At 57.3% G+C, this 19,793-nt stretch overlaps 1 protein-coding gene across 1 annotated transcript in view; it reads right to left on the reverse strand.

The window, feature by feature from the left end:
- Positions 1-2,812: 2,812 nt before the first annotated feature.
- Positions 2,813-19,793, reverse strand: part of LOC144260252 (1-phosphatidylinositol 4,5-bisphosphate phosphodiesterase gamma-1-like) — a 73,991-nt gene continuing 57,010 nt past the window's right edge. The window contains exons 17-32 of the mRNA XM_077808808.1: positions 19,501-19,701; positions 18,452-18,571; positions 17,449-17,632; positions 16,556-16,633; positions 15,071-15,174; positions 13,434-13,530; positions 11,962-12,028; positions 10,270-10,433; positions 9,501-9,597; positions 8,816-9,040; positions 8,002-8,150; positions 6,582-6,696; positions 5,540-5,701; positions 5,025-5,113; positions 3,218-3,402; positions 2,813-2,864 (exon numbers count right to left, since the gene is read on the reverse strand). Of these exons, the coding sequence (XP_077664934.1) occupies positions 2,813-2,864; positions 3,218-3,402; positions 5,025-5,113; positions 5,540-5,701; positions 6,582-6,696; positions 8,002-8,150; positions 8,816-9,040; positions 9,501-9,597; positions 10,270-10,433; positions 11,962-12,028; positions 13,434-13,530; positions 15,071-15,174; positions 16,556-16,633; positions 17,449-17,632; positions 18,452-18,571; positions 19,501-19,701 (2,089 nt within the window). The remainder of the gene's footprint in view (positions 2,865-3,217; positions 3,403-5,024; positions 5,114-5,539; positions 5,702-6,581; positions 6,697-8,001; positions 8,151-8,815; positions 9,041-9,500; positions 9,598-10,269; positions 10,434-11,961; positions 12,029-13,433; positions 13,531-15,070; positions 15,175-16,555; positions 16,634-17,448; positions 17,633-18,451; positions 18,572-19,500; positions 19,702-19,793) is intronic.

The following is a 19,793-nucleotide window of genomic DNA, read 5'->3' on the forward strand; positions in this document are numbered from 1 at the left end:
GTGCCTCAGTGTCCCCTCCCACCTTTTGCCTGCAATGTCTCTTTAGCAAGTGCTTAGGGGTAGGGACTGCCTGTAACTATGTGTTTGTGCAGCACCTAGCACAATGCAGCCCTGATCTCAGCTATTGTCATACAAATAAAATAATAATAATAATTAATAATATAGCACATTTCATCCTGAAGGATCCCAAAGTGCTCTATAGACTGATCCCTGAAATGCAGCCCGCTCTGGGGTGGGATGTGGCAGCTGTTTAACAGCACACAGCAACACCACACAACAGTGTTTAAAGAAGGGCCAGCAAGGATAAACTCTCTGACTGTAACTGCGCTGGGCATGCTAGATTGGCAGAATGTAGTTACCTGAGCTGGAGTTTTGTGCCTACCCTCCTCCTGCCCTTGTCCACCCCCATCTCCTACTTTCTTCCATCCTGCGCCACATGCCTGGAACAACCTCCCCAGGATCATAGGCCGAGCTTCCTTTGCCTCCACCTTCCCCAAATGTGGCCGGCAAGCTCCAGTGACTGGGTCACTTGAGTTTAGATTGTCAGCCCTGTGAGGAAGGGGGCTGGTGTCAGGTCAACCCTCCCCTTCCGCCCTCTATTTACGGCACCGATTCGTAATTACAACAACAAAGGAATGTGCCCAGGGCACTTAGTGACTGTGGGTGGTCAGGGCCTTGGTTTTACATCTGCTCTGAAAGGCGACTGTCCCCCGCCCCTGCAGAGTGCAGGTGGGGCTCTGCCCAGGCCTGACTCCCCTCCCTCACCCCGTGGGGTCTCTCAGGAGACAGTGCATAATTTCCACATGCTCTGCTACTGCAGCTGGTCGTAGAACCCTCCCCACGGTTTATACACACATTGAAAAAAGAAATCGCAGCTATTTCTCGAGATCCCCGCACAGTTCCTGGCTCTAAATCTTCCCTGTACAGCTAAATGGCGTGGAAACCTCAGCACTGGCTCAGCGAGCATCTCCTACATACTGGCATCCGCTGGAGATCCCAGCTGTTAGTACATGACACCCGAAGGGCGGGGCAGCCTGTGTTCCTGCCCTAGGCAGGGGCTCAGAAGTGGGTCTGAGTGAGCCGGGCTCCTGTCTGTGGTGCCTAATCCTCATCATTGTGTGATCATGCCCGCTGACAGTCCTTTCTCAGGCCAACTCAAACTTGCAGGGAGGCAGCACGATCGTTTGGACGCCTGGCTCCGAAGCCACTCACTTGTTGCGTGCCCCCTTCCCTTTTCTGTGCCTCGGTTTCTTGGTTGGTCCGGTGGGGTGAATGATACTGACTTGCCTCCCTGCTGGGGGTTGTGGAGATGTCCGGCAATGGGAAGATGGAAAGCCCTAGCGACGTGCAGAGTGCCGCTGGTTCTCAGTCCACTGATTCCTCATCCCCGTTCCCTGCATCATTCTGCTCGACGAGCTAACGAGGCGATGGGCAGTGCATAATGCACAGGGGAAAAGCCCTTTCAGCTGCAATGACAAGAACGCCCTGACCTTTCAGCCCTTTCAGCTACACAAGGCAAGGCAGAAGCAGGTACGCCACTCACCAGCGTGGGGCTGGTCAGCTCCGCAGGCTCTGATCTGCTCCAGGAGGAGGGAATGATTCCCTCTGAACACTGGGAGCTCCACCAAGGGGGAATGGGAATGTGCCTGTCTTACCGCTGTGGGACTGGGAACCCCCCCAGCTGTGTGGCTCCGGCTCTCGGCCATTCAGCCTGAGGCTTCCAGCAATACACTGGGGCCTCTGCCCCGCAATGTGTCCGGTTGACTGGTAGTAGCCTTCGGCTGCCACTTGGGAATGCCTGCAGGGAAATTTAGAGCTGTTTCTCTCGTTGCAGAGCAGGAGCCTGGGGGTCACAGCAGCTCCCCAGGCCCTGCAGGCTCAGGGAGAGCTGCAACACATGGGCAAGTGTCACCCCAACCCTAAAGGGTGGCGGAGCAAGGGATCGAGCACCAACCACCCAATAAATAAATAAATAGGGGGCAGGGTTTCCTCTAACCTTTGTGCGGGGCGACAGCCAGGCAGAGCACAGAGCAGAGCCCCTGTTATCCAGTCCAAAGGGCTCCACACACAGCTCTGCCGATGCCCCTTCATTATAACCCGCAGCCCCCTGGACCACACACAGCTCGGCCGATGCCCCTCCATTATAACCCGCAGCCCCCTGGACCACACACAGCTCGGCCGATGCCCCTCGATCCTGCTCTGCAGTCACCCCCTGCTGCCCTTGGAACTCCCAGGGCGCCGGGGCTTGCGGTGGTTTCGTAATGCAGAGAAATGTCACCTAGGGACCCCACCTCAAACACAGACTGGTGAGCTATGAAAGGCTTCGAACCTACAGCTCCTGAGATGTGCCTCTCTCCTCCCCCCTCTTGGAAGTCTCATAGTGGTAAAAAAAAAAAAATTTAAACAGATGTTGAAGCAGATCAGACTGACTGGGGATAAGGTGGCGGATGGGAAGCCCTGCCCCGGGTGGCTGCTCGAATCCTCTTGAGAGGTATTGCGCCCCCTGGCATGTGACCCCATTTCCAGCTCATTGAAAAGCTTGGTTATTACAACAGGGAAGGTGCTAACACAGCCCTGCACTCCCATCTTCAGAACCACCGCTAGTTCTCTCCAGGTCCTGCAAGTGCTGCAGTTCTAGCAGCCAATGTCTCTTCCCCCCAGGACAGCTGACTGATGCAGGGTGATAGGCAGCGAGCCAGCTGGAAAGGTGGATTGTCGGGGGATGGCTGGTATCAGCAGCCAGATCTCCTGCGGGCAAGAATTTCCAGGCTCCCCAGCAGAGGGCCCCAGCTGGGAGAGCCCCGCGGCTGGCTCAGTTGTGCTTGTTGGCCATCTGTCGATCTCTCTTCTTTTTCTCCATCAGCCTGGAGGGGGAAAGAATGCGTAAGGTGGCTTTGGACAGTTAGCCATGGCCCCCTGGGAGAAGACAGCAGATGTCTGCAGGCTTCACAGCTGCTCTCTAAGGGATTGGGATTTGTCACTTCATGAGAGGACAGTTATGCTTGTCTTAGCAGAGGGAGGAGTGCATGTGTAATCACACTGCCCTCCAGTGGCTGGTCTACAGAGTGGATAAAGGACCTACTATTACTATAGCTAAGGGAGCGCTCCCTTAGCTGCGGGGGCAGCAGCCTGTGTTTTTGATGCTGAAGTAGCTGGGTTCTATCCCAGCTCCCCGGGGTGGGTGGATGGGGTTTATCTACTTGGGGTTGGGACTCACTTCCTGTTGCGCACTTCGGTCAGCTCCACCAGCCGCTCCTTGGCCGCCCGCAGCTCGTCCAGCCACTGCTGGTGGCGCAAGTCACAGTTGTTGCTGTGCTCAAAGCTCGAGACCCGGTTGGAGAGCTCGCTGGCTCGGTCACGCAGCTGCTGGATGGAGGAGTACAGGTTCTCCTCGTCTTCTTCCTGCGACAAGGAGATGCACAGAGAGGGGCTCGTCAGGAGCTGAGCAACCAGCCTGCCCTCCCTGCCCCACCTCGAGAAACACACTCTCATGAGGCAAGAGAGGCTGTGCCTCTGGGTAGCCCAGGGGCCAGGAGTCCACTAGCCCTCCAGAACTAGACGGCTGGCTTCAGAATCACTTTCAATCACAAGTGGCATGAGTTTGCCAGCCTCAGCATAGTTTCTAATAGGGATCCATGTCCCAAACTGCCCCATCATTTAGTGACATGCATGCCCCTTCCCAGTCAATTAACCCAATGCTTTAATTAACCCTCACAGCCCACCCTGTGAGCTAGGACAGCAGTGGAACCATTCTCCCCATTTCACAGATGGGGTAACTGAGGCAGAGAGGGGAAGGGCCTTGTCCAAGGCCACATGTAAGTGAGTGCCCAAGCAGTAAGCAGAACCCAGCAACTCTAACCACTATGTGACACTCTTCCCTGGGGACCTTCCAGCTGCCCAGGACAGCTGAGCCCGACTGGCTGGCAGCACTGAGGAATGCAGACTGCTCAGCTCCTGCGTGGGAGTGGAAGTGCCTCACGCTGCTCCGCAGCGCCCTCTGCGACCGGTGAGTGAGCAGTACCAAGCCACAAGGGGTATATCCAACTAGTGCAGTGTGAGCGCTCTTTAGTGCCTAGGCCGGCGGTTCTCAAACTGTGGACCGCCACCCCCATTTTAATGGGCTTGCTTGGGCTGGTTTAGATTTGCTGGAGCTGGGGCCGAAGCTTGGGCCCCACTGCCTGGGGCAAAAGCCAAAGCCAGAGGGCTTCAGTCTTGGGTAGTGGGGCTCAGGTTACAGGCCCCTTCCTGGGGCTGAAGCCCTTGGGCTTTGGCTTTGGTCCCACCCAGGGCAGGGAGGTTCAGCCAAGCTCAGGCTTCGGCCCCCGCTCCTGGGGTTGTGTAGTAATTTTTGTTGTCGGAAGGGGGTCGTGGTGCAATGAAGTTTGAGAACCCCTGGCCTAGGCCCTCAATCGGGGCATCCCTCCTTTGTCCAGCTACAGGCCACGTGGGCACCTCACCAGCAGCCACGTTCAGCTGGCACCCACCACACGCACATCGCGATAGCGGTGTGGCCTCTGAAGACTACAGATCCCAGCATGCTGAGTTCCTAGGGGAGCTAAGCCGGAAGCTGCATTGCATGCTGGGACTTGTGGTCTCCATGGGCCACACCTCTGCAGGAAAGATGAGGCTACCCTGCTGAATGCTATAAGCTGGCCCTCCTCTGGCTGTTTGAGCTTCACCTTCAGTCAGCTGGCGTGGGCTGCTCAGATGCCCCAGCAGTGCCCTGAGCTCCCAAGGCCTGTCAGCAGGGGAAGGAGATGGAAGGGGTCCCTATGGTGCAGACATCACATCACTGTTTTCAGTTCTCCTAGCCAGTCCTTTCCTTCAGAGGCTGGCAGCTCTGCAGGGCGAGGCAGGGACGAGCTGGCTCTGCAGCGCTGTTCGGAGTCAGAGCTAGGGGGCTGGGTGAGAAGGGAGTTTCGGGAGCTGGCTAACGACCAAAGGAGGCAAGTGACTTAAAGGCACCAGCTGATGCTGGGGGCAGGCAGCTCCTGGTGGGGTGAGTCGCGTCACAGGGCACTCACCTTGGCGTTGATGATTTCGATGTGGATGAGCAGGGAGGAGAGCTCCAGGTCCTCAGTGTAGCTGTTCTTCAGGGGCACTGACCTGTAGCCTGCAGGCAGCAGCGGGGTGATAACAACCCAGTCAGCATGGCTCCATCCCAGCACCCGCACTGCCCTCCCAACATGCCCGGGCACAGAGGAAAGCAGCCAGGACCGGCCTCCCGCTCACACGCACGCTCCTGTGCGCACGCAGATGTTCTTGCACACTCCCCTGCAAACCCGGCAAGCTCACACATTGTCCTACCTGAGATCTCACAGCAACACACACATTTGGGAAGGGAGGAAGCTGGCAGGTTTGGGGCATCAGGGGGTTGCTGGTAAGGACAGAGTTGGGAGGGGTGGGCACTGCCAGCTGAACAGGCAGATGCCTGCCGGGTCCTGGGGTGAGGAAATCCCCATGCGGAGCTGGCTCTGGGGACAGGCCTACCTTGGGGAGGGAGCGTGGAAAGGAGGGGCTAGTGGCAGGCAGCCTGTACCTGTCTTGAGGCCCTTGACGGGGAAGGTGGCCTGGGCCAGGAAGTTGGGGTCACTGAACATGTCCTCCTCGTACACCACGAAGCGCAGGAAGGCAAACTCAGGGTTGTTGATGTCGAAGACGAACTGCTTGAAAAGCCACACGGGGTTCAGGCCATTATCAGCTGGCGGAAAAAGGGGGCGGTCAGTGCACAAGAAACACAAGCCTCTGAACGCCTTACGCCAGCAGAGAACAAAGGGGAGCGCCCGCCGTCTGGCAAGGCAAAGGAGTTGGCTGGTGCGGGTGTGTGTGTACATGGCACACGCCACTGGCACTTGCGGGAGACACGCTCCGAGTTGTGTGTCTGTAGGGACCCATCACCCCCCCCCTTGTGGCAGGTGTCAGACCCATGTAAGGGTACACCGGCCCGGATGCACACATCACCGCTGCCTGCTGGAGTGCGTGGGACCTGCTCAAAAACAAATCAGTTCCATTACTCCCGGGGAGAACGATGTTACTAACAGATCCCCTGTTCTAGGATCACGCTGTCCCTGTAGATCCACCCTCTCCCAAGGGGAGCAGTTTAAGGGCAGATGCACTGAGGGAGCACGGGCTGAGATGGCTCCTTTTACAGATGCCATCTCCAGCTCTGAGGGTTCACAGCCCCTTATTAGGGCAATTGCTACATCACACTTCCAGGGTCCACACAGCCGCTCCAGAGGGGCGGTTCATGGGGGAGCTGCCCCTCGCCACCCCAACACATGGGCTTCCAGTACCCTGAGAGCTGCAGGGCATGAATTCTGCTGCCTCCTGTACGGAGGCTGACAAACGGGTCTGTGTATGGCATGTGGGAGGCTCAGGGCAATCTATGGCACAGCAAAGTCAGGCCCCTTGTATTCATGCTGCAATTAATGAACAGCCCCAGCCATGCAGGGAACCAGCTGAATTTCTGCGCAGGCCAGGTGGGGGATGAGCCTATTAGGAGTATTCTGTTCTGCTAGAGGAGAGGGCCCAGTTCTGTTCTCTGCAATGCCTGTTCCCCGCCAGCCCCTCCAGCTCCTCACCTACGACATCCGTCTTGTTCTTGCTGCTATCAAACTCCGAGCCGCAGACCTCCACCTCCACGAAGGGGCACACGATGCTCCTGCCATTCTTGGGGAGATGCCGGGCGCCTAGGATCTGGGGTGAGGAGGTGGAGATGCCGGGAAGAGACGAGCGGACTGCAATGTTAGAACTGCTGCAGAATCCCAGCCAAGGGTGCCAGAACAGGGCGGGCCAGGGGGCCAGGCCCCATCACATTTGACCGGCCGTAAGGGTGAGAGACAGAGCGGGGACAGGGGGATGGAGAGGAGCGAATGGGAGGTGGGATCTTGGGGGGAAGAGGCGGCAGTGGGGTGGAGCCTCAGGGTGAAGGGGTGGCATGGGGGGCAGGGCCACAGTTTGGGCACCAGTTCCCCCCTCCCCCCCGCACTTTTAGGAAGCTTCCGCCACTCCTGATCCCAGCTCCTAGTTGTCTCATTTCTGACTCAATCTCTGTGCTGGGTTTCTGTAATGTTCATCTTTAGGGTATGATCCTCCTCACTAGGGAGCCCCCATTCTGTCCTCAGGGGCGGCGCCGCTGTGACATTGTGTGTCCTAAATCATTATGCACCGGCGGGGGCAGGCAGCGCACTCCCAGGGGATGGGAGCAGTACACACCCGCTCCGGCCTCAGGGGTTTTTCCAATGTCCCCGCACCACTCACTATTCTATTCTATTCTATTCTTGACAGGTTTTTATACCATGCTCCTCACAGTGGTGTCTAAGCGCCCTCCTATACTGCCACGTGATCCCGCATCTGTCACATCCCAGGCCTTGCTGCTTATCCCTGATTGGAATTCTTGGCAGCAGAAACACTCAGTCATGGAGCTGGGGGGCTAGTCCCAGACCCTGCTCACCCTGCCCACTAGCATCCTGAGTTCACCATCTTTTACTGACTCAACATAAAAAATGGCTCACCCCACACAAGCAGGGAAGTAGAGTCTGTATATGTGTATGTGTGTGTGTGTGTGTGGGGGGGGTGTCACACAAGCAGGGAAGTAGAGTCTTATATATATGGGGGGGGGGCATTGCCCTCTACAGGATGGAACCACTGCTCAGCTGTGTGTCATAGGCTGTATACTGCTAACACCCAACAGAGATTCTCCTTGTGCTCAAGCACTGGGGCCTCCTGTGTTTCTGGAGCAGGCTCTGAGCTCCCTGCCTGTGAGGTTGGGAGGGGTCACAGTGAAATATGCCTCTCTGTCATCAGCTGCCCTCCTTTACCCCCATGCGGGCCTCCTGGCTGCAGTGGGGTTCTATGGGTGTGATGGAGATGAGGATTTGGCCCCCGGTATCAATATATGAAAGAGACAGATATTAAGTGACTGACGGGCCTGAGGCGACAGGTCCCAGGACTTGGGTCTCTTGGTCCTCCCCCCGAGTCCTAGGCTGGTCTCTCACTTGCCTGGAGCTGCACAGTGATGGGTTCCACGATCTTCAGGCTGCTCTTGTCAAAGGGGTCAAACAAGTCGTCCCTCATGATGTCTGGCTGCAGGACGTAACCACTGCGGGCTCCCAGCATGAACAAGGCCTGGTTCAACTGCATTGGTTTATCTGGAAGAAGCCCAAAGGCAGCAGCCAATCAGCATGCGGCAAGAGACAACAGGCTGTTCAAAGGGGCAAAAACCAATCCGCACTGAGAGAGAGACAACGGAGCGTTCAAAGGGGCACAAACCAATCCGCACGCGGAGAAAGGGACAGGGGACTAATCCAAGTGGCAATGACCAATGAGCTGGGGGAGAAGCCCCTGTGGGGCCAGAGGCAACGTGGAGGCAGGACGTCTCTGTGCGGCATGGAGGCAAGTGCGCATTGTGCAGAAGGCCCTGCCCCCGGCAGTGCTGTTGGCTGGGAGAGCTAAACCCCCCACTTCTGTCACACAGAGGCAAACCCGTGCCTTGTGCCGTGATGGGAGACGGTGCCGGGATCTCCACAAACGGCACCTTGCAATGCGTACTCAGCCCTGCGTGGGAACCGCCTGTATAGGGGACGGAACCCCTGGGGTTGCTGGCAATTGTGTCAGGTTGGCTCTTGGTCACGTGACTGCAGGGTCTTCCTTAGGGAAGCCATTCAGCTGCGGATTGTCTCCCCAGGGAAGGGAGGGGAGCCCCATTGCTCAGGACATTCAAAGCTAGCTGGGCAAAGCATCTCATGTTATGAGAAAGGGAGTGGATCTGTGTCTGAACTGTCCCGTGCCCATGGGTATGGGGTTGAAGAGTTACCGGGGGTCTGGAAGTTAAGGGCTACCAGCTGGCTGCCGCAGATCCACATGGGCAGCGGGTCATAGTTCGAGGAGTCCAGGCGTTGGCCCTTGGGGTAGACGCGACTGAGCTGGCGTCGGTTGTACTGCAGGAACTTCTTGCCCTTGCTGCGGTTTGCATACTTCTCGGCCTTGGTCTCGGGGAAGGAGGACATGTCCCGGTAGCAAGCCTTGTCTGTGCCGATCTCTGCAAGGACAATAGGCAGGGTCAGTGGGTGGCCACTGGAGGCCCTCGCTAGGGAGGCATCAGGGTGCTCTGGAGCCTGGCACATCAGTGATGCCCACTGAGGACAGTTGTTCCCTAGGCTGGCAGTCCCCACCGTGAACTTTCCTCTGCCTGAACTCAGGGCTCAGCCTCCGCATGGGGCCCACTGCCCACCTACCAGTGCACTTGCTATGGAGCTCGGCTGCTCTGAATCCTGGAGGGGAGATGGGTGGCTGGCTAGAGGGGCCGGGGCTGGGGCTGGGCAGTTCTGTTGGGAACCGGAGCTGGCCAGGATGGCTGTGGGCTCAGGCAGGGCCTGGAGGGAGCAGCTGTTTTTATGGGTAGGAAGGATCTTCCCAGGGCCTGTTTGATTCCCGTCAACACTGGCCACACCACTCGGAGGGCTCAGTCAGTGACGCAGCAGCAGCAGCTGGGGCCTTACTCTCTTCATCGAATGGCACCGGGCGGCAGTAAACGACCAGCTCGGAGAGCTCCAGGGCGATCTTCTTCCTCCGCTCCATGATCTTCCCCTCTTGCATCTGCGCAAGGAAAGGCAGGTGCTCAGGTCACTGCCGAGAACGCAGAGAGGCCACGAAACCTGAGCCACTGATACGCCCCGCACAAATGGACTGGCAGAGCCTGTCTGTGAGGGCTGGGCACTACATCCTCACCCGCGGCAAGGACGTTTCAGGGGAACCCCCGAGTCCTGCAATGCAGCCCACGCGCACGCTCCCCTTCCAGACAGAGGTGCGCCCTCTGGAGACTACAGGTCCCAGCATTCTGTGCTCCATAAGGAACCATGCAGCCTTCCGCTGAGATTGCTTTGGAGGAATGCATGCTGGGAACTTTTTTTTTCCCAAGGGCTGCACCTCCATATTCGGGATGATGGTGGCTACAACCTCTTCATTTAATGGATCCCTTCAGTTGCCAGTGGGTCCCTGAATGGGCAAAGTCTGGGCATTACCCCTTAGCTTTAGTGCTCACTGCTCACTCAGACCCAAGCGGCAAGGTAAGCTAGAGCCTGAGGGAGTGGAGTTGCACTTCCCGCAGGCAGGGAGTGGGGAACGCTCTGCCTTCCTGGGCACCATGGCACCCACCACAGTGAGCCCCAGCCCCCACCGTCGTGAGACACATTGGACGTTCGTTAGGGTCATTCTAATGGTGACAATGAACGCCACCGGCGCTCAAAGCGCACGGCTCCTCTCACTCACCCTGGCATCTGCGTTCTGTGTGGCCTCCCGGATCTTGGCCACCCAGTCGTTGAGTTCCTCCTGTGTGTCTGCAGCCACGTCCAGCGCCTGGGACGGGTGGGACATCTGCTGGGAATGGATGGTGAAGACAAATGGTTTGGAGCTCCTCCCGTCTTTGGAGATAACTATAAGGATATCAGAGGGGGCTTTACTTGGAGAGATTCCTAATGGACAGCTCTGTGGAACAAAGGACCCCTCCAGGGTCCTGCTCTCCAACCTGCTGCACACGGGGGGGAGAGGGGATCGGCTCCTTCCTCTGACGCATCATCACCTCGGGCAGAGCGTCAGAACTGAGCGTGAAACCTGGTCCTCTGTTGCCCTGTGCAGCCCTTGCCTATCCACGGCACTTGGGCCAGCTGTTTGAAGCAGGGTGTGATTCCTGACTCACCTCCTAGAGACGTCACTCACACCAGGGGAAACTGGGGGAGGAAAGAGGGCGAAAGGCTCTGAGCTTGACCTCCCCCTTATTCACATCAAGCCAAGAGAGATACGGGAGGCTCTGCATCTCATAGCCTGTCTCAGGAGGTCCTGAGGTCCCTCAATGTCCTCTGACTTTCGTGGGGCCGAGGATGCTCGGCATCCCCAGGACTGGGCCCTAAAGCTCGGACAGTTCTCCTGAGAGGGCCACAGCTCTGAGGCAGCTTGCTCGAATCTACCGCCGAGGAAAGGGAGGCAGCAGTGCAGGGATGGGAACGGGCTGGGCCTTCAGCTCAGGCCACTGTTAAGCTGTAGTAAAGGCCATTCAGCAAATCTGCCTCTGGGTTGGATTCAGCTCCCCACTAGGGCTTGCGGGTGCTCAGCACTGACCTCTCCTTGTGAGTCCCCTTCCTTCTAAGTCCCTTTGGCTACGGAGACCCTCAGATTTCTAGGACAAACGGGGGCCACGAGATAGCAGCACCCTTGCAGGCCTTGGGCAGGGCCACAGCTGGGAGAGCCTCAGCCAGTCACACAAGAGCACAGGCTGGCAGCGAGCTCTTTCCCAGCAGTTCTGAAGTCACCGCCGACCGTCACAGAGATGCCTGCTACAAAGCTCTGGTGAGACAGGGACACTCCAGAGCCTGCTCCTTGGGGCGCAGTAAAGGCATTGCCGACCTCCCTTTGGTCACTTTACACGGTACTCCGCAGCCCCGCTCACAGGAAACCCCCCAGAACTCACTACACTGAGGGATCCAAGGTAGGAATCCAGCCAGTAGGAAACAGGTTTAGACCCACTAGACCTCATTTAATAATAATGATAATACCCAGCTCCGATAGAAAATTCCACCCATCGCTCTCCATGCACTTTACAAAGCAGGTCAGTATCCCCATTGTATAGATGGGGAAACTGAGGCAAAGAGCAGGTGAACTGACTTGCCCAGGCCAGTTACAGAGCCAGGAATAGAACCCAGCTCTCCAGAGTTCCCGGCTGGTGCTCTATCCTCTAGACCACACTGCCTCCAGATGGGCAGTTGCAGGAATCACCCAGCCAGGTGCTCCAGGCAGGAGTAGCACCCATGCAGAAGGTGAATACTCCAAATGCTACTCCTTACAGCCCCTGTTAAAAGAGGCTTCTGTCTCCAGCAGTGTCTCATGGTTAAATAGCCTCCCCCTCCTCCCCCGAAACAATACATTCCAGAACCTCTCACTGCACGGGCGACAGTTACAGACACTCACCTACATGGCAGGACGGTACATCAATGAACCCTTTCAGGAAGTTCCCCAGGGGGCTGTTTTCTGCTGACTGGAAGAGAGGAAGGGATGGGGCAGAGAAAGGCCAGTTACCAAGACAAATACAGAGAGACAGACAGACCACTGCTTTCTGCTTTCAGGCCACAGTCTCTGCCTTTCTCCTGCTGTATTTGCAATACCGAGCAGAAGGGCTGGAAAGCAGTAGTCACTAAAATTATGGAGGCAGGAGAGTTTCTGATCTAACCTCTCGTCTGAGTTGCTCTGAAGAGTCAGCTTTCTGGACTGAGGTTTTCCAGGATGGATCCCTAGACCCTGCCTAAGTTGGAGCAAAATCATTGCAGCTGTTTTTGAGGAAAGCAAAGGTGGGGAAATCCACTTCTCCTATTTATCAACCAGGTTTTAAACAGGGCTCTATTGGACAGATGGAGAGAGACACCAAGGCGGGAGAGGAATCATTTAGGACAGGGGCGGGCAAACTTTGTTTGAGGGCCACATCGGGTTTCCAAAATTGTATGGAGGGCCGGTTAGGGGAAGCTGTGCCTCCCCAAACAGCCAGGCATGGCCTGGCGCCCGTCCCCTCTCCGACCCCCCTGCTTCTCGCCCCCTGACGGCCCCCCTGGGACTCCTGCCCCATCCACCCCTCCCTGTCCCCTGACTGCCCCCCGCCGCCCCATCCAACCCCCCTTCTCTTTCCTGACTGCCCCCCCAGGACCCCTGCCCCCATTCAACTCCCCTGTTCCCTGCCCTCTGACCGCCCCAATCCCTATCCACACCCCCGCCCCCTGACCACCACTCCGAACTCCCCTGCCCCCTGTCCAATCCCCCCCTGCTCCCTGCTACAGCCACGCCACCCAGAACACCAGGACAGGCAGCCGTGCTGCCCAGCTGGAGCCAGCCACTCCACCATGCAGCACAGAGCACGGGGTGAGGCCGCGGTTCTGCAGCTGCGCTGCCTGGCAAGAGCTTGCAGCCTCACTGCCCAGAGCACTGTGCTAACAGTGCAGTGAGCTGAGGCTGCGGGGGAGGGGGAACAGCAGGGGAGGGGCCGGGGACTAGCCTCCCGGGCCAGGAGCTCAGGGGCTGGGCAGGAGGGTCCCGGGGGGCATAGTTTGCCCATCTCTGAATTAGGGGGTTGTAGTTTGGAGCGGTGAGATGAACTTCAGAAGGAAAGAAGGCTGCTGGGATGGAGCACTGCACGCTGGGAGCTGTAGTTTCCTTGGGCCCCTACTTGACACTAAAGGTGAGGGTGGTTAGGATTCTCAGCACCACTTGGGCTCCAGGGAAGTTGGCAACCGGGCCAGGTTTGGTGCCCCTGGCTTATTAGCAACAGGGGCGGCCTATTAGTTCTACTTGCTCACCCCCACAAAATTGACCCCTTGGTGTCCAGGACAGCCGAGCGGGTCCCTCAGATTGTGCTGGAAGGTGGGGAAAGGAGCCAGCGTGGGGGTTAAACTCACAGACTCGTCCTGCTCCTGCACCAGTGTGTTCATGATCTCCTCCACGTAGTTGGCTGGGAACCACAGCTGCTTCTTGCCCCCGTAGTCTCCCCGCCACCTAGAAGGGGTAACAGGAACAAGGCAAGCAGACTGACTCAGGGGTACTAGGGATGTGAACACTGCACGCAATATCAGGGGAACAGCTGGAACAGGGAAACAGAAAAGGAGCCATTAAAAAACGTCTCAGCAACACGCACAAGGCATGCAATTCTTGTAATAGGAGCACAGCCGAAGCCGGGGTGATGTCTGCTGAGCTCCACTCTGCAAGAAGCCTGGGGCATAGACCAGGGCACAGAGAATCGCTGGAGGGTTTGGTTCCCTGGTAACTAGCCAGGTGTCCCATGGTTAGAGCAGGGACGTGGGAGTCAGGATTCCTGGGTTCCATTGCTGGTTCTGCTGGCGTGTCCTGGGCAAGTCATTTCCCCTGACTGCCTCACTTCTGCCATCTGCTATGACCTCTACCCAGGGCTGAGTCTTAATGAGCATTTAGGAGGGGCCAGAGAAGGGCAGAGATGTAACATGAGCGTGCGCTCTCGGGGCTGCCCTACACTACACAGGTAGGTCGGCTTAACTCCATCACTCCAGGCGGTGGAAAACGTCACGCTCTGGGCGGTGTAATGAGGCCGACCGAAGCCCCAGCGCTGACACCAGCTGGCGATGGAAGGATTCTTCTCCCGACCTAGCTACGGCCTCTCGGAATGGGGGATTAACGACAGCCGTGGAAGAGCCCCTCCCATCGCTGGAGCAAGTCTCTGCACTGCAGCTGTGCTGCTGCAGCCCTTCTAGTGTGGACACAATCAGTCTCACGCTGAATCAGCACTTGCTGTGTCACGGGTGATGGGCCCGTGCAGCTGAAGCCCCAGGCTGGCCTCCCCTGGACCGCCCTCCGCAGGGTGGCTCAGGGGACTGATCAGCCTGGAGCACGGCCCGTTAGCGTTTGTGCCAGTGGGGAGCGAAGAACCTAGAGGAGCTCGTTCCCGGCGAGGGCAGTGTAGCTCCACCACAAGATGTTCACAGCAGGCAGATGGGACAGCTGCGCCTGGCTGGGCGGAGCACTGGGCATGTCAGGGATCAGGCGTCCCATCAGATGTCCGGACTGTAAGTGAGGAAGAAGGATTCCACCTTGCTGGTGGAGAGCATCTGGGGCCGCTCGTGGTATGTGGGGATGCACGACTGGTGTCCCTTCAGCTCCGGTAAAAGAACCCCTCCTCGGGGCCCAGCCCCTCAGGCCAGGATGCAGATGGCCCCCATGAGAAAAAGGGGGATCTCTCAACAGGCCCCCAGTGTCAGTAATTTGGGTGGTGAGCTAGCCGGGACTGAGCCAGCAAGGAGATTCCTCTGCTCGTGAGCAGCTGGGTAAGTCCCTGTGAAAGGAGCGTCTCCTGAGAGCAATCAGACAAAGCGACATCAGACACCTTGGGTTATCCTGAGCCGTAGCCTTTCTTCTTGGCTCCACCACACCCTGGCCCCACCGCAATCTGATAAGGACGCCCTTTCTAGCCAGGGGACCCCTCCTCCAGGACAACTGGGCAATGTCAGGAGAGGAGTGGACCCCTGACCAGACATTTTGAAAGCGGCGACCGAGAGGGAGAACTCACCAGCCTCCATCCTGCTTGTCAACGTTGTGGATGATGGCCTGTTTGCAGAATGAGAGCTCATCTTCCCGCTGGGCTTTGTAATCGTAGAGGGCCTTCACCGTACACTGGGGAGCAGAGCAGAGACATGCTAGCCTTAGCAGCTACGAGGCCAGCATTCCTGGGGAGGGAATGCTCCAGAAAAAAAACTGCAAAGGAATATAAAGTAGCTCCCCAGGCCTTGATCTCAGGTAACCGAGGACTCTCTCTCTCTATATATCATATGTTGATAAACAGTTTAGATGGGTGATAATGCAGCTGGAAGCAGCCATATTGTCAACCCAATCCCCTGTGTCCAGACAGAAGCATCAGTGCAGATTTCCACAGCTCTCCTAGGGGCAAGTCAAAGGTTTTTCCACCGTCTCTGCAGACAGGTTTGGGGGAAGAGAAGGACAAAGCTTGAGTGTGGGCAGAGTGGGTGCCTGTTGCTGGAGCTTCAAGAGTCTCTGCCAGCCGTTCTGACAGCATGACTGCCGTGGTACAGGTCAGCGGGCCTTGCTCCTTGTTGGGATAATCATCAAGGGCCTGACTTGCCACAGTTCCCATTGGGACTGCATAGGGAGTATGGGAGGCAGATTCAGGCCTTAAGGAGGCAGCCGCTCTGGCTTACAGAGCTGCCAACAGAGCAGGGGAGATTCTGGAACATCTCCAGGTCTTCTTACTTAGCTCCATGCAGTCTCCTGGTCTAATGCACAGACGGTGAGTAACTGCCATTTCCTGCAACCATCTACGGCAGCAGGCAAGTCCGATTCCTTTTCAAGGTTGCCAGACGGTTTTGATTATAACCAGAAAACAGCTCCCTTTGGGCTAATGTGTCCTGTGTTTGGTCTCGGCCCAAGGGTTCACTTGTTGGGAGGGGAAGTTTAAGGTGCAGTGGTGCCCTGAAAAGTGATTTGATAAGTGCCCCCGGGGGCTCCCATGTTTATTCTCTCACTGACATCAGATCCGGCCCGTGCTGCTGATAAATAAAGAGCTGTTTTTTCTAGCTACTAGTGCTGAAAACACTGCCTGGGATCTGAGAGTCACGCTGGGTCATTCTGGTCCCTGCATCACCAACTAAAGAGTCTGCCGTCGGAGCTCAGCGGCTGTAACCGTTCTGAGGGGAGCTGGAAGAGACCCTGCTCTCGCGCTCCCAGCCAGGCCAGCTCTGCAGGGCTCACCGACGGAGAAGGGATTCAACATATGTCTTTCAAGGGAACGCTGAGAGTCTGGCACTTGGGTCGGCAGCCAGGGGTGGATGCCACAGGCACAACATGATGGGATATGCAGGCTGCAGTTCCCAGGGTGGCTGGCTGACTGCTGGGTGTCCTGGGCTCTTCTTGAACTGGCAGCAAGTCGGAACAAAGTATCACCCAGTTCCCAGGCAGCACGTGAATCCCTCTCCCCCTCCTCCCACTCCTCCCTGTGCCACGCAGACCTGGGGGGAGTCTCCGGCCCATGCTCTCTTACCCTGGCCATTGGCATCTTGTTGGCCTCCACGTAGAAGTGAGGGGTTCGCACTTCATACAGGGCTCCATAGTCCAGCTCCTGCAAAGGACAGGCAGCAGCGGTAACATGGGAGGCAAGCCCACAGCTTCCCCCCTTCCCCCTCTCCTGGGGGGCAGTTCGAGGAACAGAGGAAGGGACCTGTGTGCATCCTCACTAGAAAAGGGGAGATTTGAATAGAGAGTTCCTTAATGGAGCTAGACGGTCGGCTGGGAGCTCCTCCTGTCATGGGATAGGGGCATTTCCTTTTGTACCCCTGGCCTATGTCAGGCGACTGGGGTCATAGAAACACAACCTCCCCAGTGCGGATACAGTATCATAGAATATCAGGGTTGGAAGGGACCTCAGGAGGTCATCTAGTCCAACCCCCTGCTCAAAGCAGGACCAATCCCCAATTTTTGCCCCAAATCCCTAAATGGCCCCCTCAAGGATTGAACTCACAACCTGGGTCAGTACAGAAATATCTGTCTCTTGCCCACTCTCCTGTGTGTCACACCTTGATTACAACCTCCAAGGGCAGCGTGACCCCTAGGATCGAGCCAGAGCACTGCATGCTGGGACATGTAGTCCGCACTTGCTGCACCTCTGCATAAGGATTAGAGCACCAGCAATCTGATTAGCCGCTCCCTGGGTCTCCGGGCAACTCGCCAATGCACCCCCTGAGCAAAGTTTAGGGACCCCAGATGCAGCCATGTTCAGCTTTTCCAAGATTCTGTGGGGTGGCCATAAAGCCCCCTCATATTCACTACACTGCCCAGCTGCATTGTCCCTCTTCCCCTGTACCCTGGTGCCCTGCCATTCTCATGGCAATGCTCCCCGATGCCCTCAATGGGGCTCCCCTGCCCCCCAGGACTCACGGCGGTGCCCATCTTCTCCAGCGTCTCCTCATTGATGGGGTAGCGGAGTTTCATCTTGCGGTAGAGCGGGTGCTTCTCGTAGTAGCTCACCAGATCCACCAGGCTCTCGAACTCGGCGGAGCTGCCCAGCATGAAGAGCCGTCCCTCCTGCTGGATGCGGCAATGCTTGATCTTGCCCTCTGCTCTGTTACCAACACACCCCAAAGGGCACATGAGGAGGGGCTGGGCAGGGAGGTGGAGGAGGGGGGACATGCCTTCTGTTTTTACAAACTGCAGAGGGGAATCATTTCACCCACCCTGAAATGTAGCCACCTCTGGGGTGGACAGCAGGAATTGGGGAACAGCGCACAGCACAAGATGGCACGACTGCCTCCTAGCAGCACGCTGTGTCATCAGTCAGTACTGACTCCAAGTGAGCAGCAGCCCCAGCACACCGGGTATGTCTACCCTGCAGTTGGACACACATGGCTGGCCCGTGCCAGCTGACTCGGGTGGGCAGGGCTGTTTAATTGCAGCATAGATGTTTGGGCTTGGGTTGGCACCCTGCGAGGTGGGAGGGTCCCAGAGCTCAGGCTCCAGCCCGAGACAGAATGTCTACACTGCAATTAACAGCGCCTTAGCCTGAGCCCTCCGAGCCCAAGTCAGCTGGCAGGGGTTAGCCGTGGGTGTCTAACTGCAGTGTAGACTAACTCAGCCAGTCCTGAGGGAAGGGAAGAGGACCTCTAGTGACTCATCAATGCAACTTCCTGCAGCAGCAGCTTTCCTTGAAGGTCCCCGTCCTGGAACCCATCCAACCCAATTGTGCTCAGCTAATGAGACTGGAGAAAATTGTGTGCAAGCACATGGCAGAGCATGGGATTTGGAGGAGAGATGGCAACGGCTGAACGCTGTAGCCTTTGACTCCAGTGGGTTACAAGAGAAACAAGTCTGCTGCTTCTCAGCTCAGGCCCCAGTGATGGGTTTGGCCGACTTGCCAGCTAGACCCTAGGCAGCTCGCACTCACCTGAAGGAGATAGCATAGGAATTGGGCTCGCTGCGTTTGCGCAGCAGGAAGGCTCCGTCCCGGGGCACCCTCATCAGCATATGCTCGGCCTGCAGGCGGGACAGGCTGGTGTGGTACCACCTGGGTCAGGAAAGAACACACAGCAGGATCAATGCATCATCTGTACCCTGTGCCATGGCATTGACTCAGCAAGTGAGAGAGGAGCCGACTCCTTTCAATCTCCTAGAATGAGTCCATGTGCAGTGAACATGGGAATCCAGTTCTGGTTCTCCACCCTTCAGGGGTCCCAGGGACACGTCTGATCTCTTACCTGTATTAATGCACTGGCTGAGTGTCTAGCTGTGAGATCAGCTCACATATGTGTATCTATTGCACTTGGAATCAGGTCTGCTCAAATGTGCGGCTGCACGCCCATGGAGGTATGAATCAGAGCTGGGCGACCACTAGGAATTGTGCTGCCTTGTAGTGCCCCCAGCCTGGGAAGAGGGTAAAAGCTTTATTCCCCAAGCCTCTGGCAATCTCCTGCTGGCTGGAGCGGCAGCCGCCTGTGTTTTGGGACTCCCCATACTGCCCATGTGCTGTTCTGCCGGCGATCATAGTCTTGGCTATATGTGGCCTGAGATTATTTACACATGAAACCCCTGCTCCGCTTTGGTATCCCCAGGGAATGAGCCGGCTGAGGGTACATCTGGTTCCCTGGGGCCTGCGGGGGTCGCTTCCTCTACAAAAAAACGGCCACGGCTGGGGCTATAGGCCAGAATCTTCCCCCTTTCAGGCTCCTGCCCCAGAGCTTGATGTGCTGTCTCACTGACACCCCATAACAGAATAGTTCTACTGGCCACAGTGCCTCGGTCGAAGAGGAAGTGCAGCCCCAGTGACACCTCATCTCCGGCAGGGGGTGCTGGATCCTGGCCGGATGGGTCAGCAGAGGGTGCTCGCTGGGGAAGAGGGGAGAGAAGCGAGGCGAAGAGGAGAGAGGCGCTGTGTGGAGAAGACCGAGGGCTGGAAGGACGGGGAGAGGGGGAAGGGAGGAGAGGTGATGTGCTCACTCTTTGCTCTCGTGGGCGTTCGGCTGCGGCACGGGGTCCGTGAGCCTCATCTCAAACTCGTTGCACCGCAGCGGCACCTCGCGGTAGTGGCAGATCAGGCTGTAGAGGCTGTCGAACACCAGGTTGTCCGTCAAGTAGAACTTGGTGGTGCCGGCTTCCTGCCGGGAGTGGATGCGGCAGTGCTGGACTCGGCTGGACCGCCTGCAGCGGAGACGAAAAAGGGATCGGCAGGGGCAGGACCAAGAGCAAACCGTGTCTCCCAGCTGCTGCCCAAACCAGGCGCACAGTGGATG

The sequence above is a fragment of the Eretmochelys imbricata genome, chromosome 2 (genome assembly GCF_965152235.1).
Source record: "Eretmochelys imbricata isolate rEreImb1 chromosome 2, rEreImb1.hap1, whole genome shotgun sequence".
NCBI classification, from domain to species: Eukaryota; Metazoa; Chordata; order Testudines; family Cheloniidae; genus Eretmochelys; species Eretmochelys imbricata.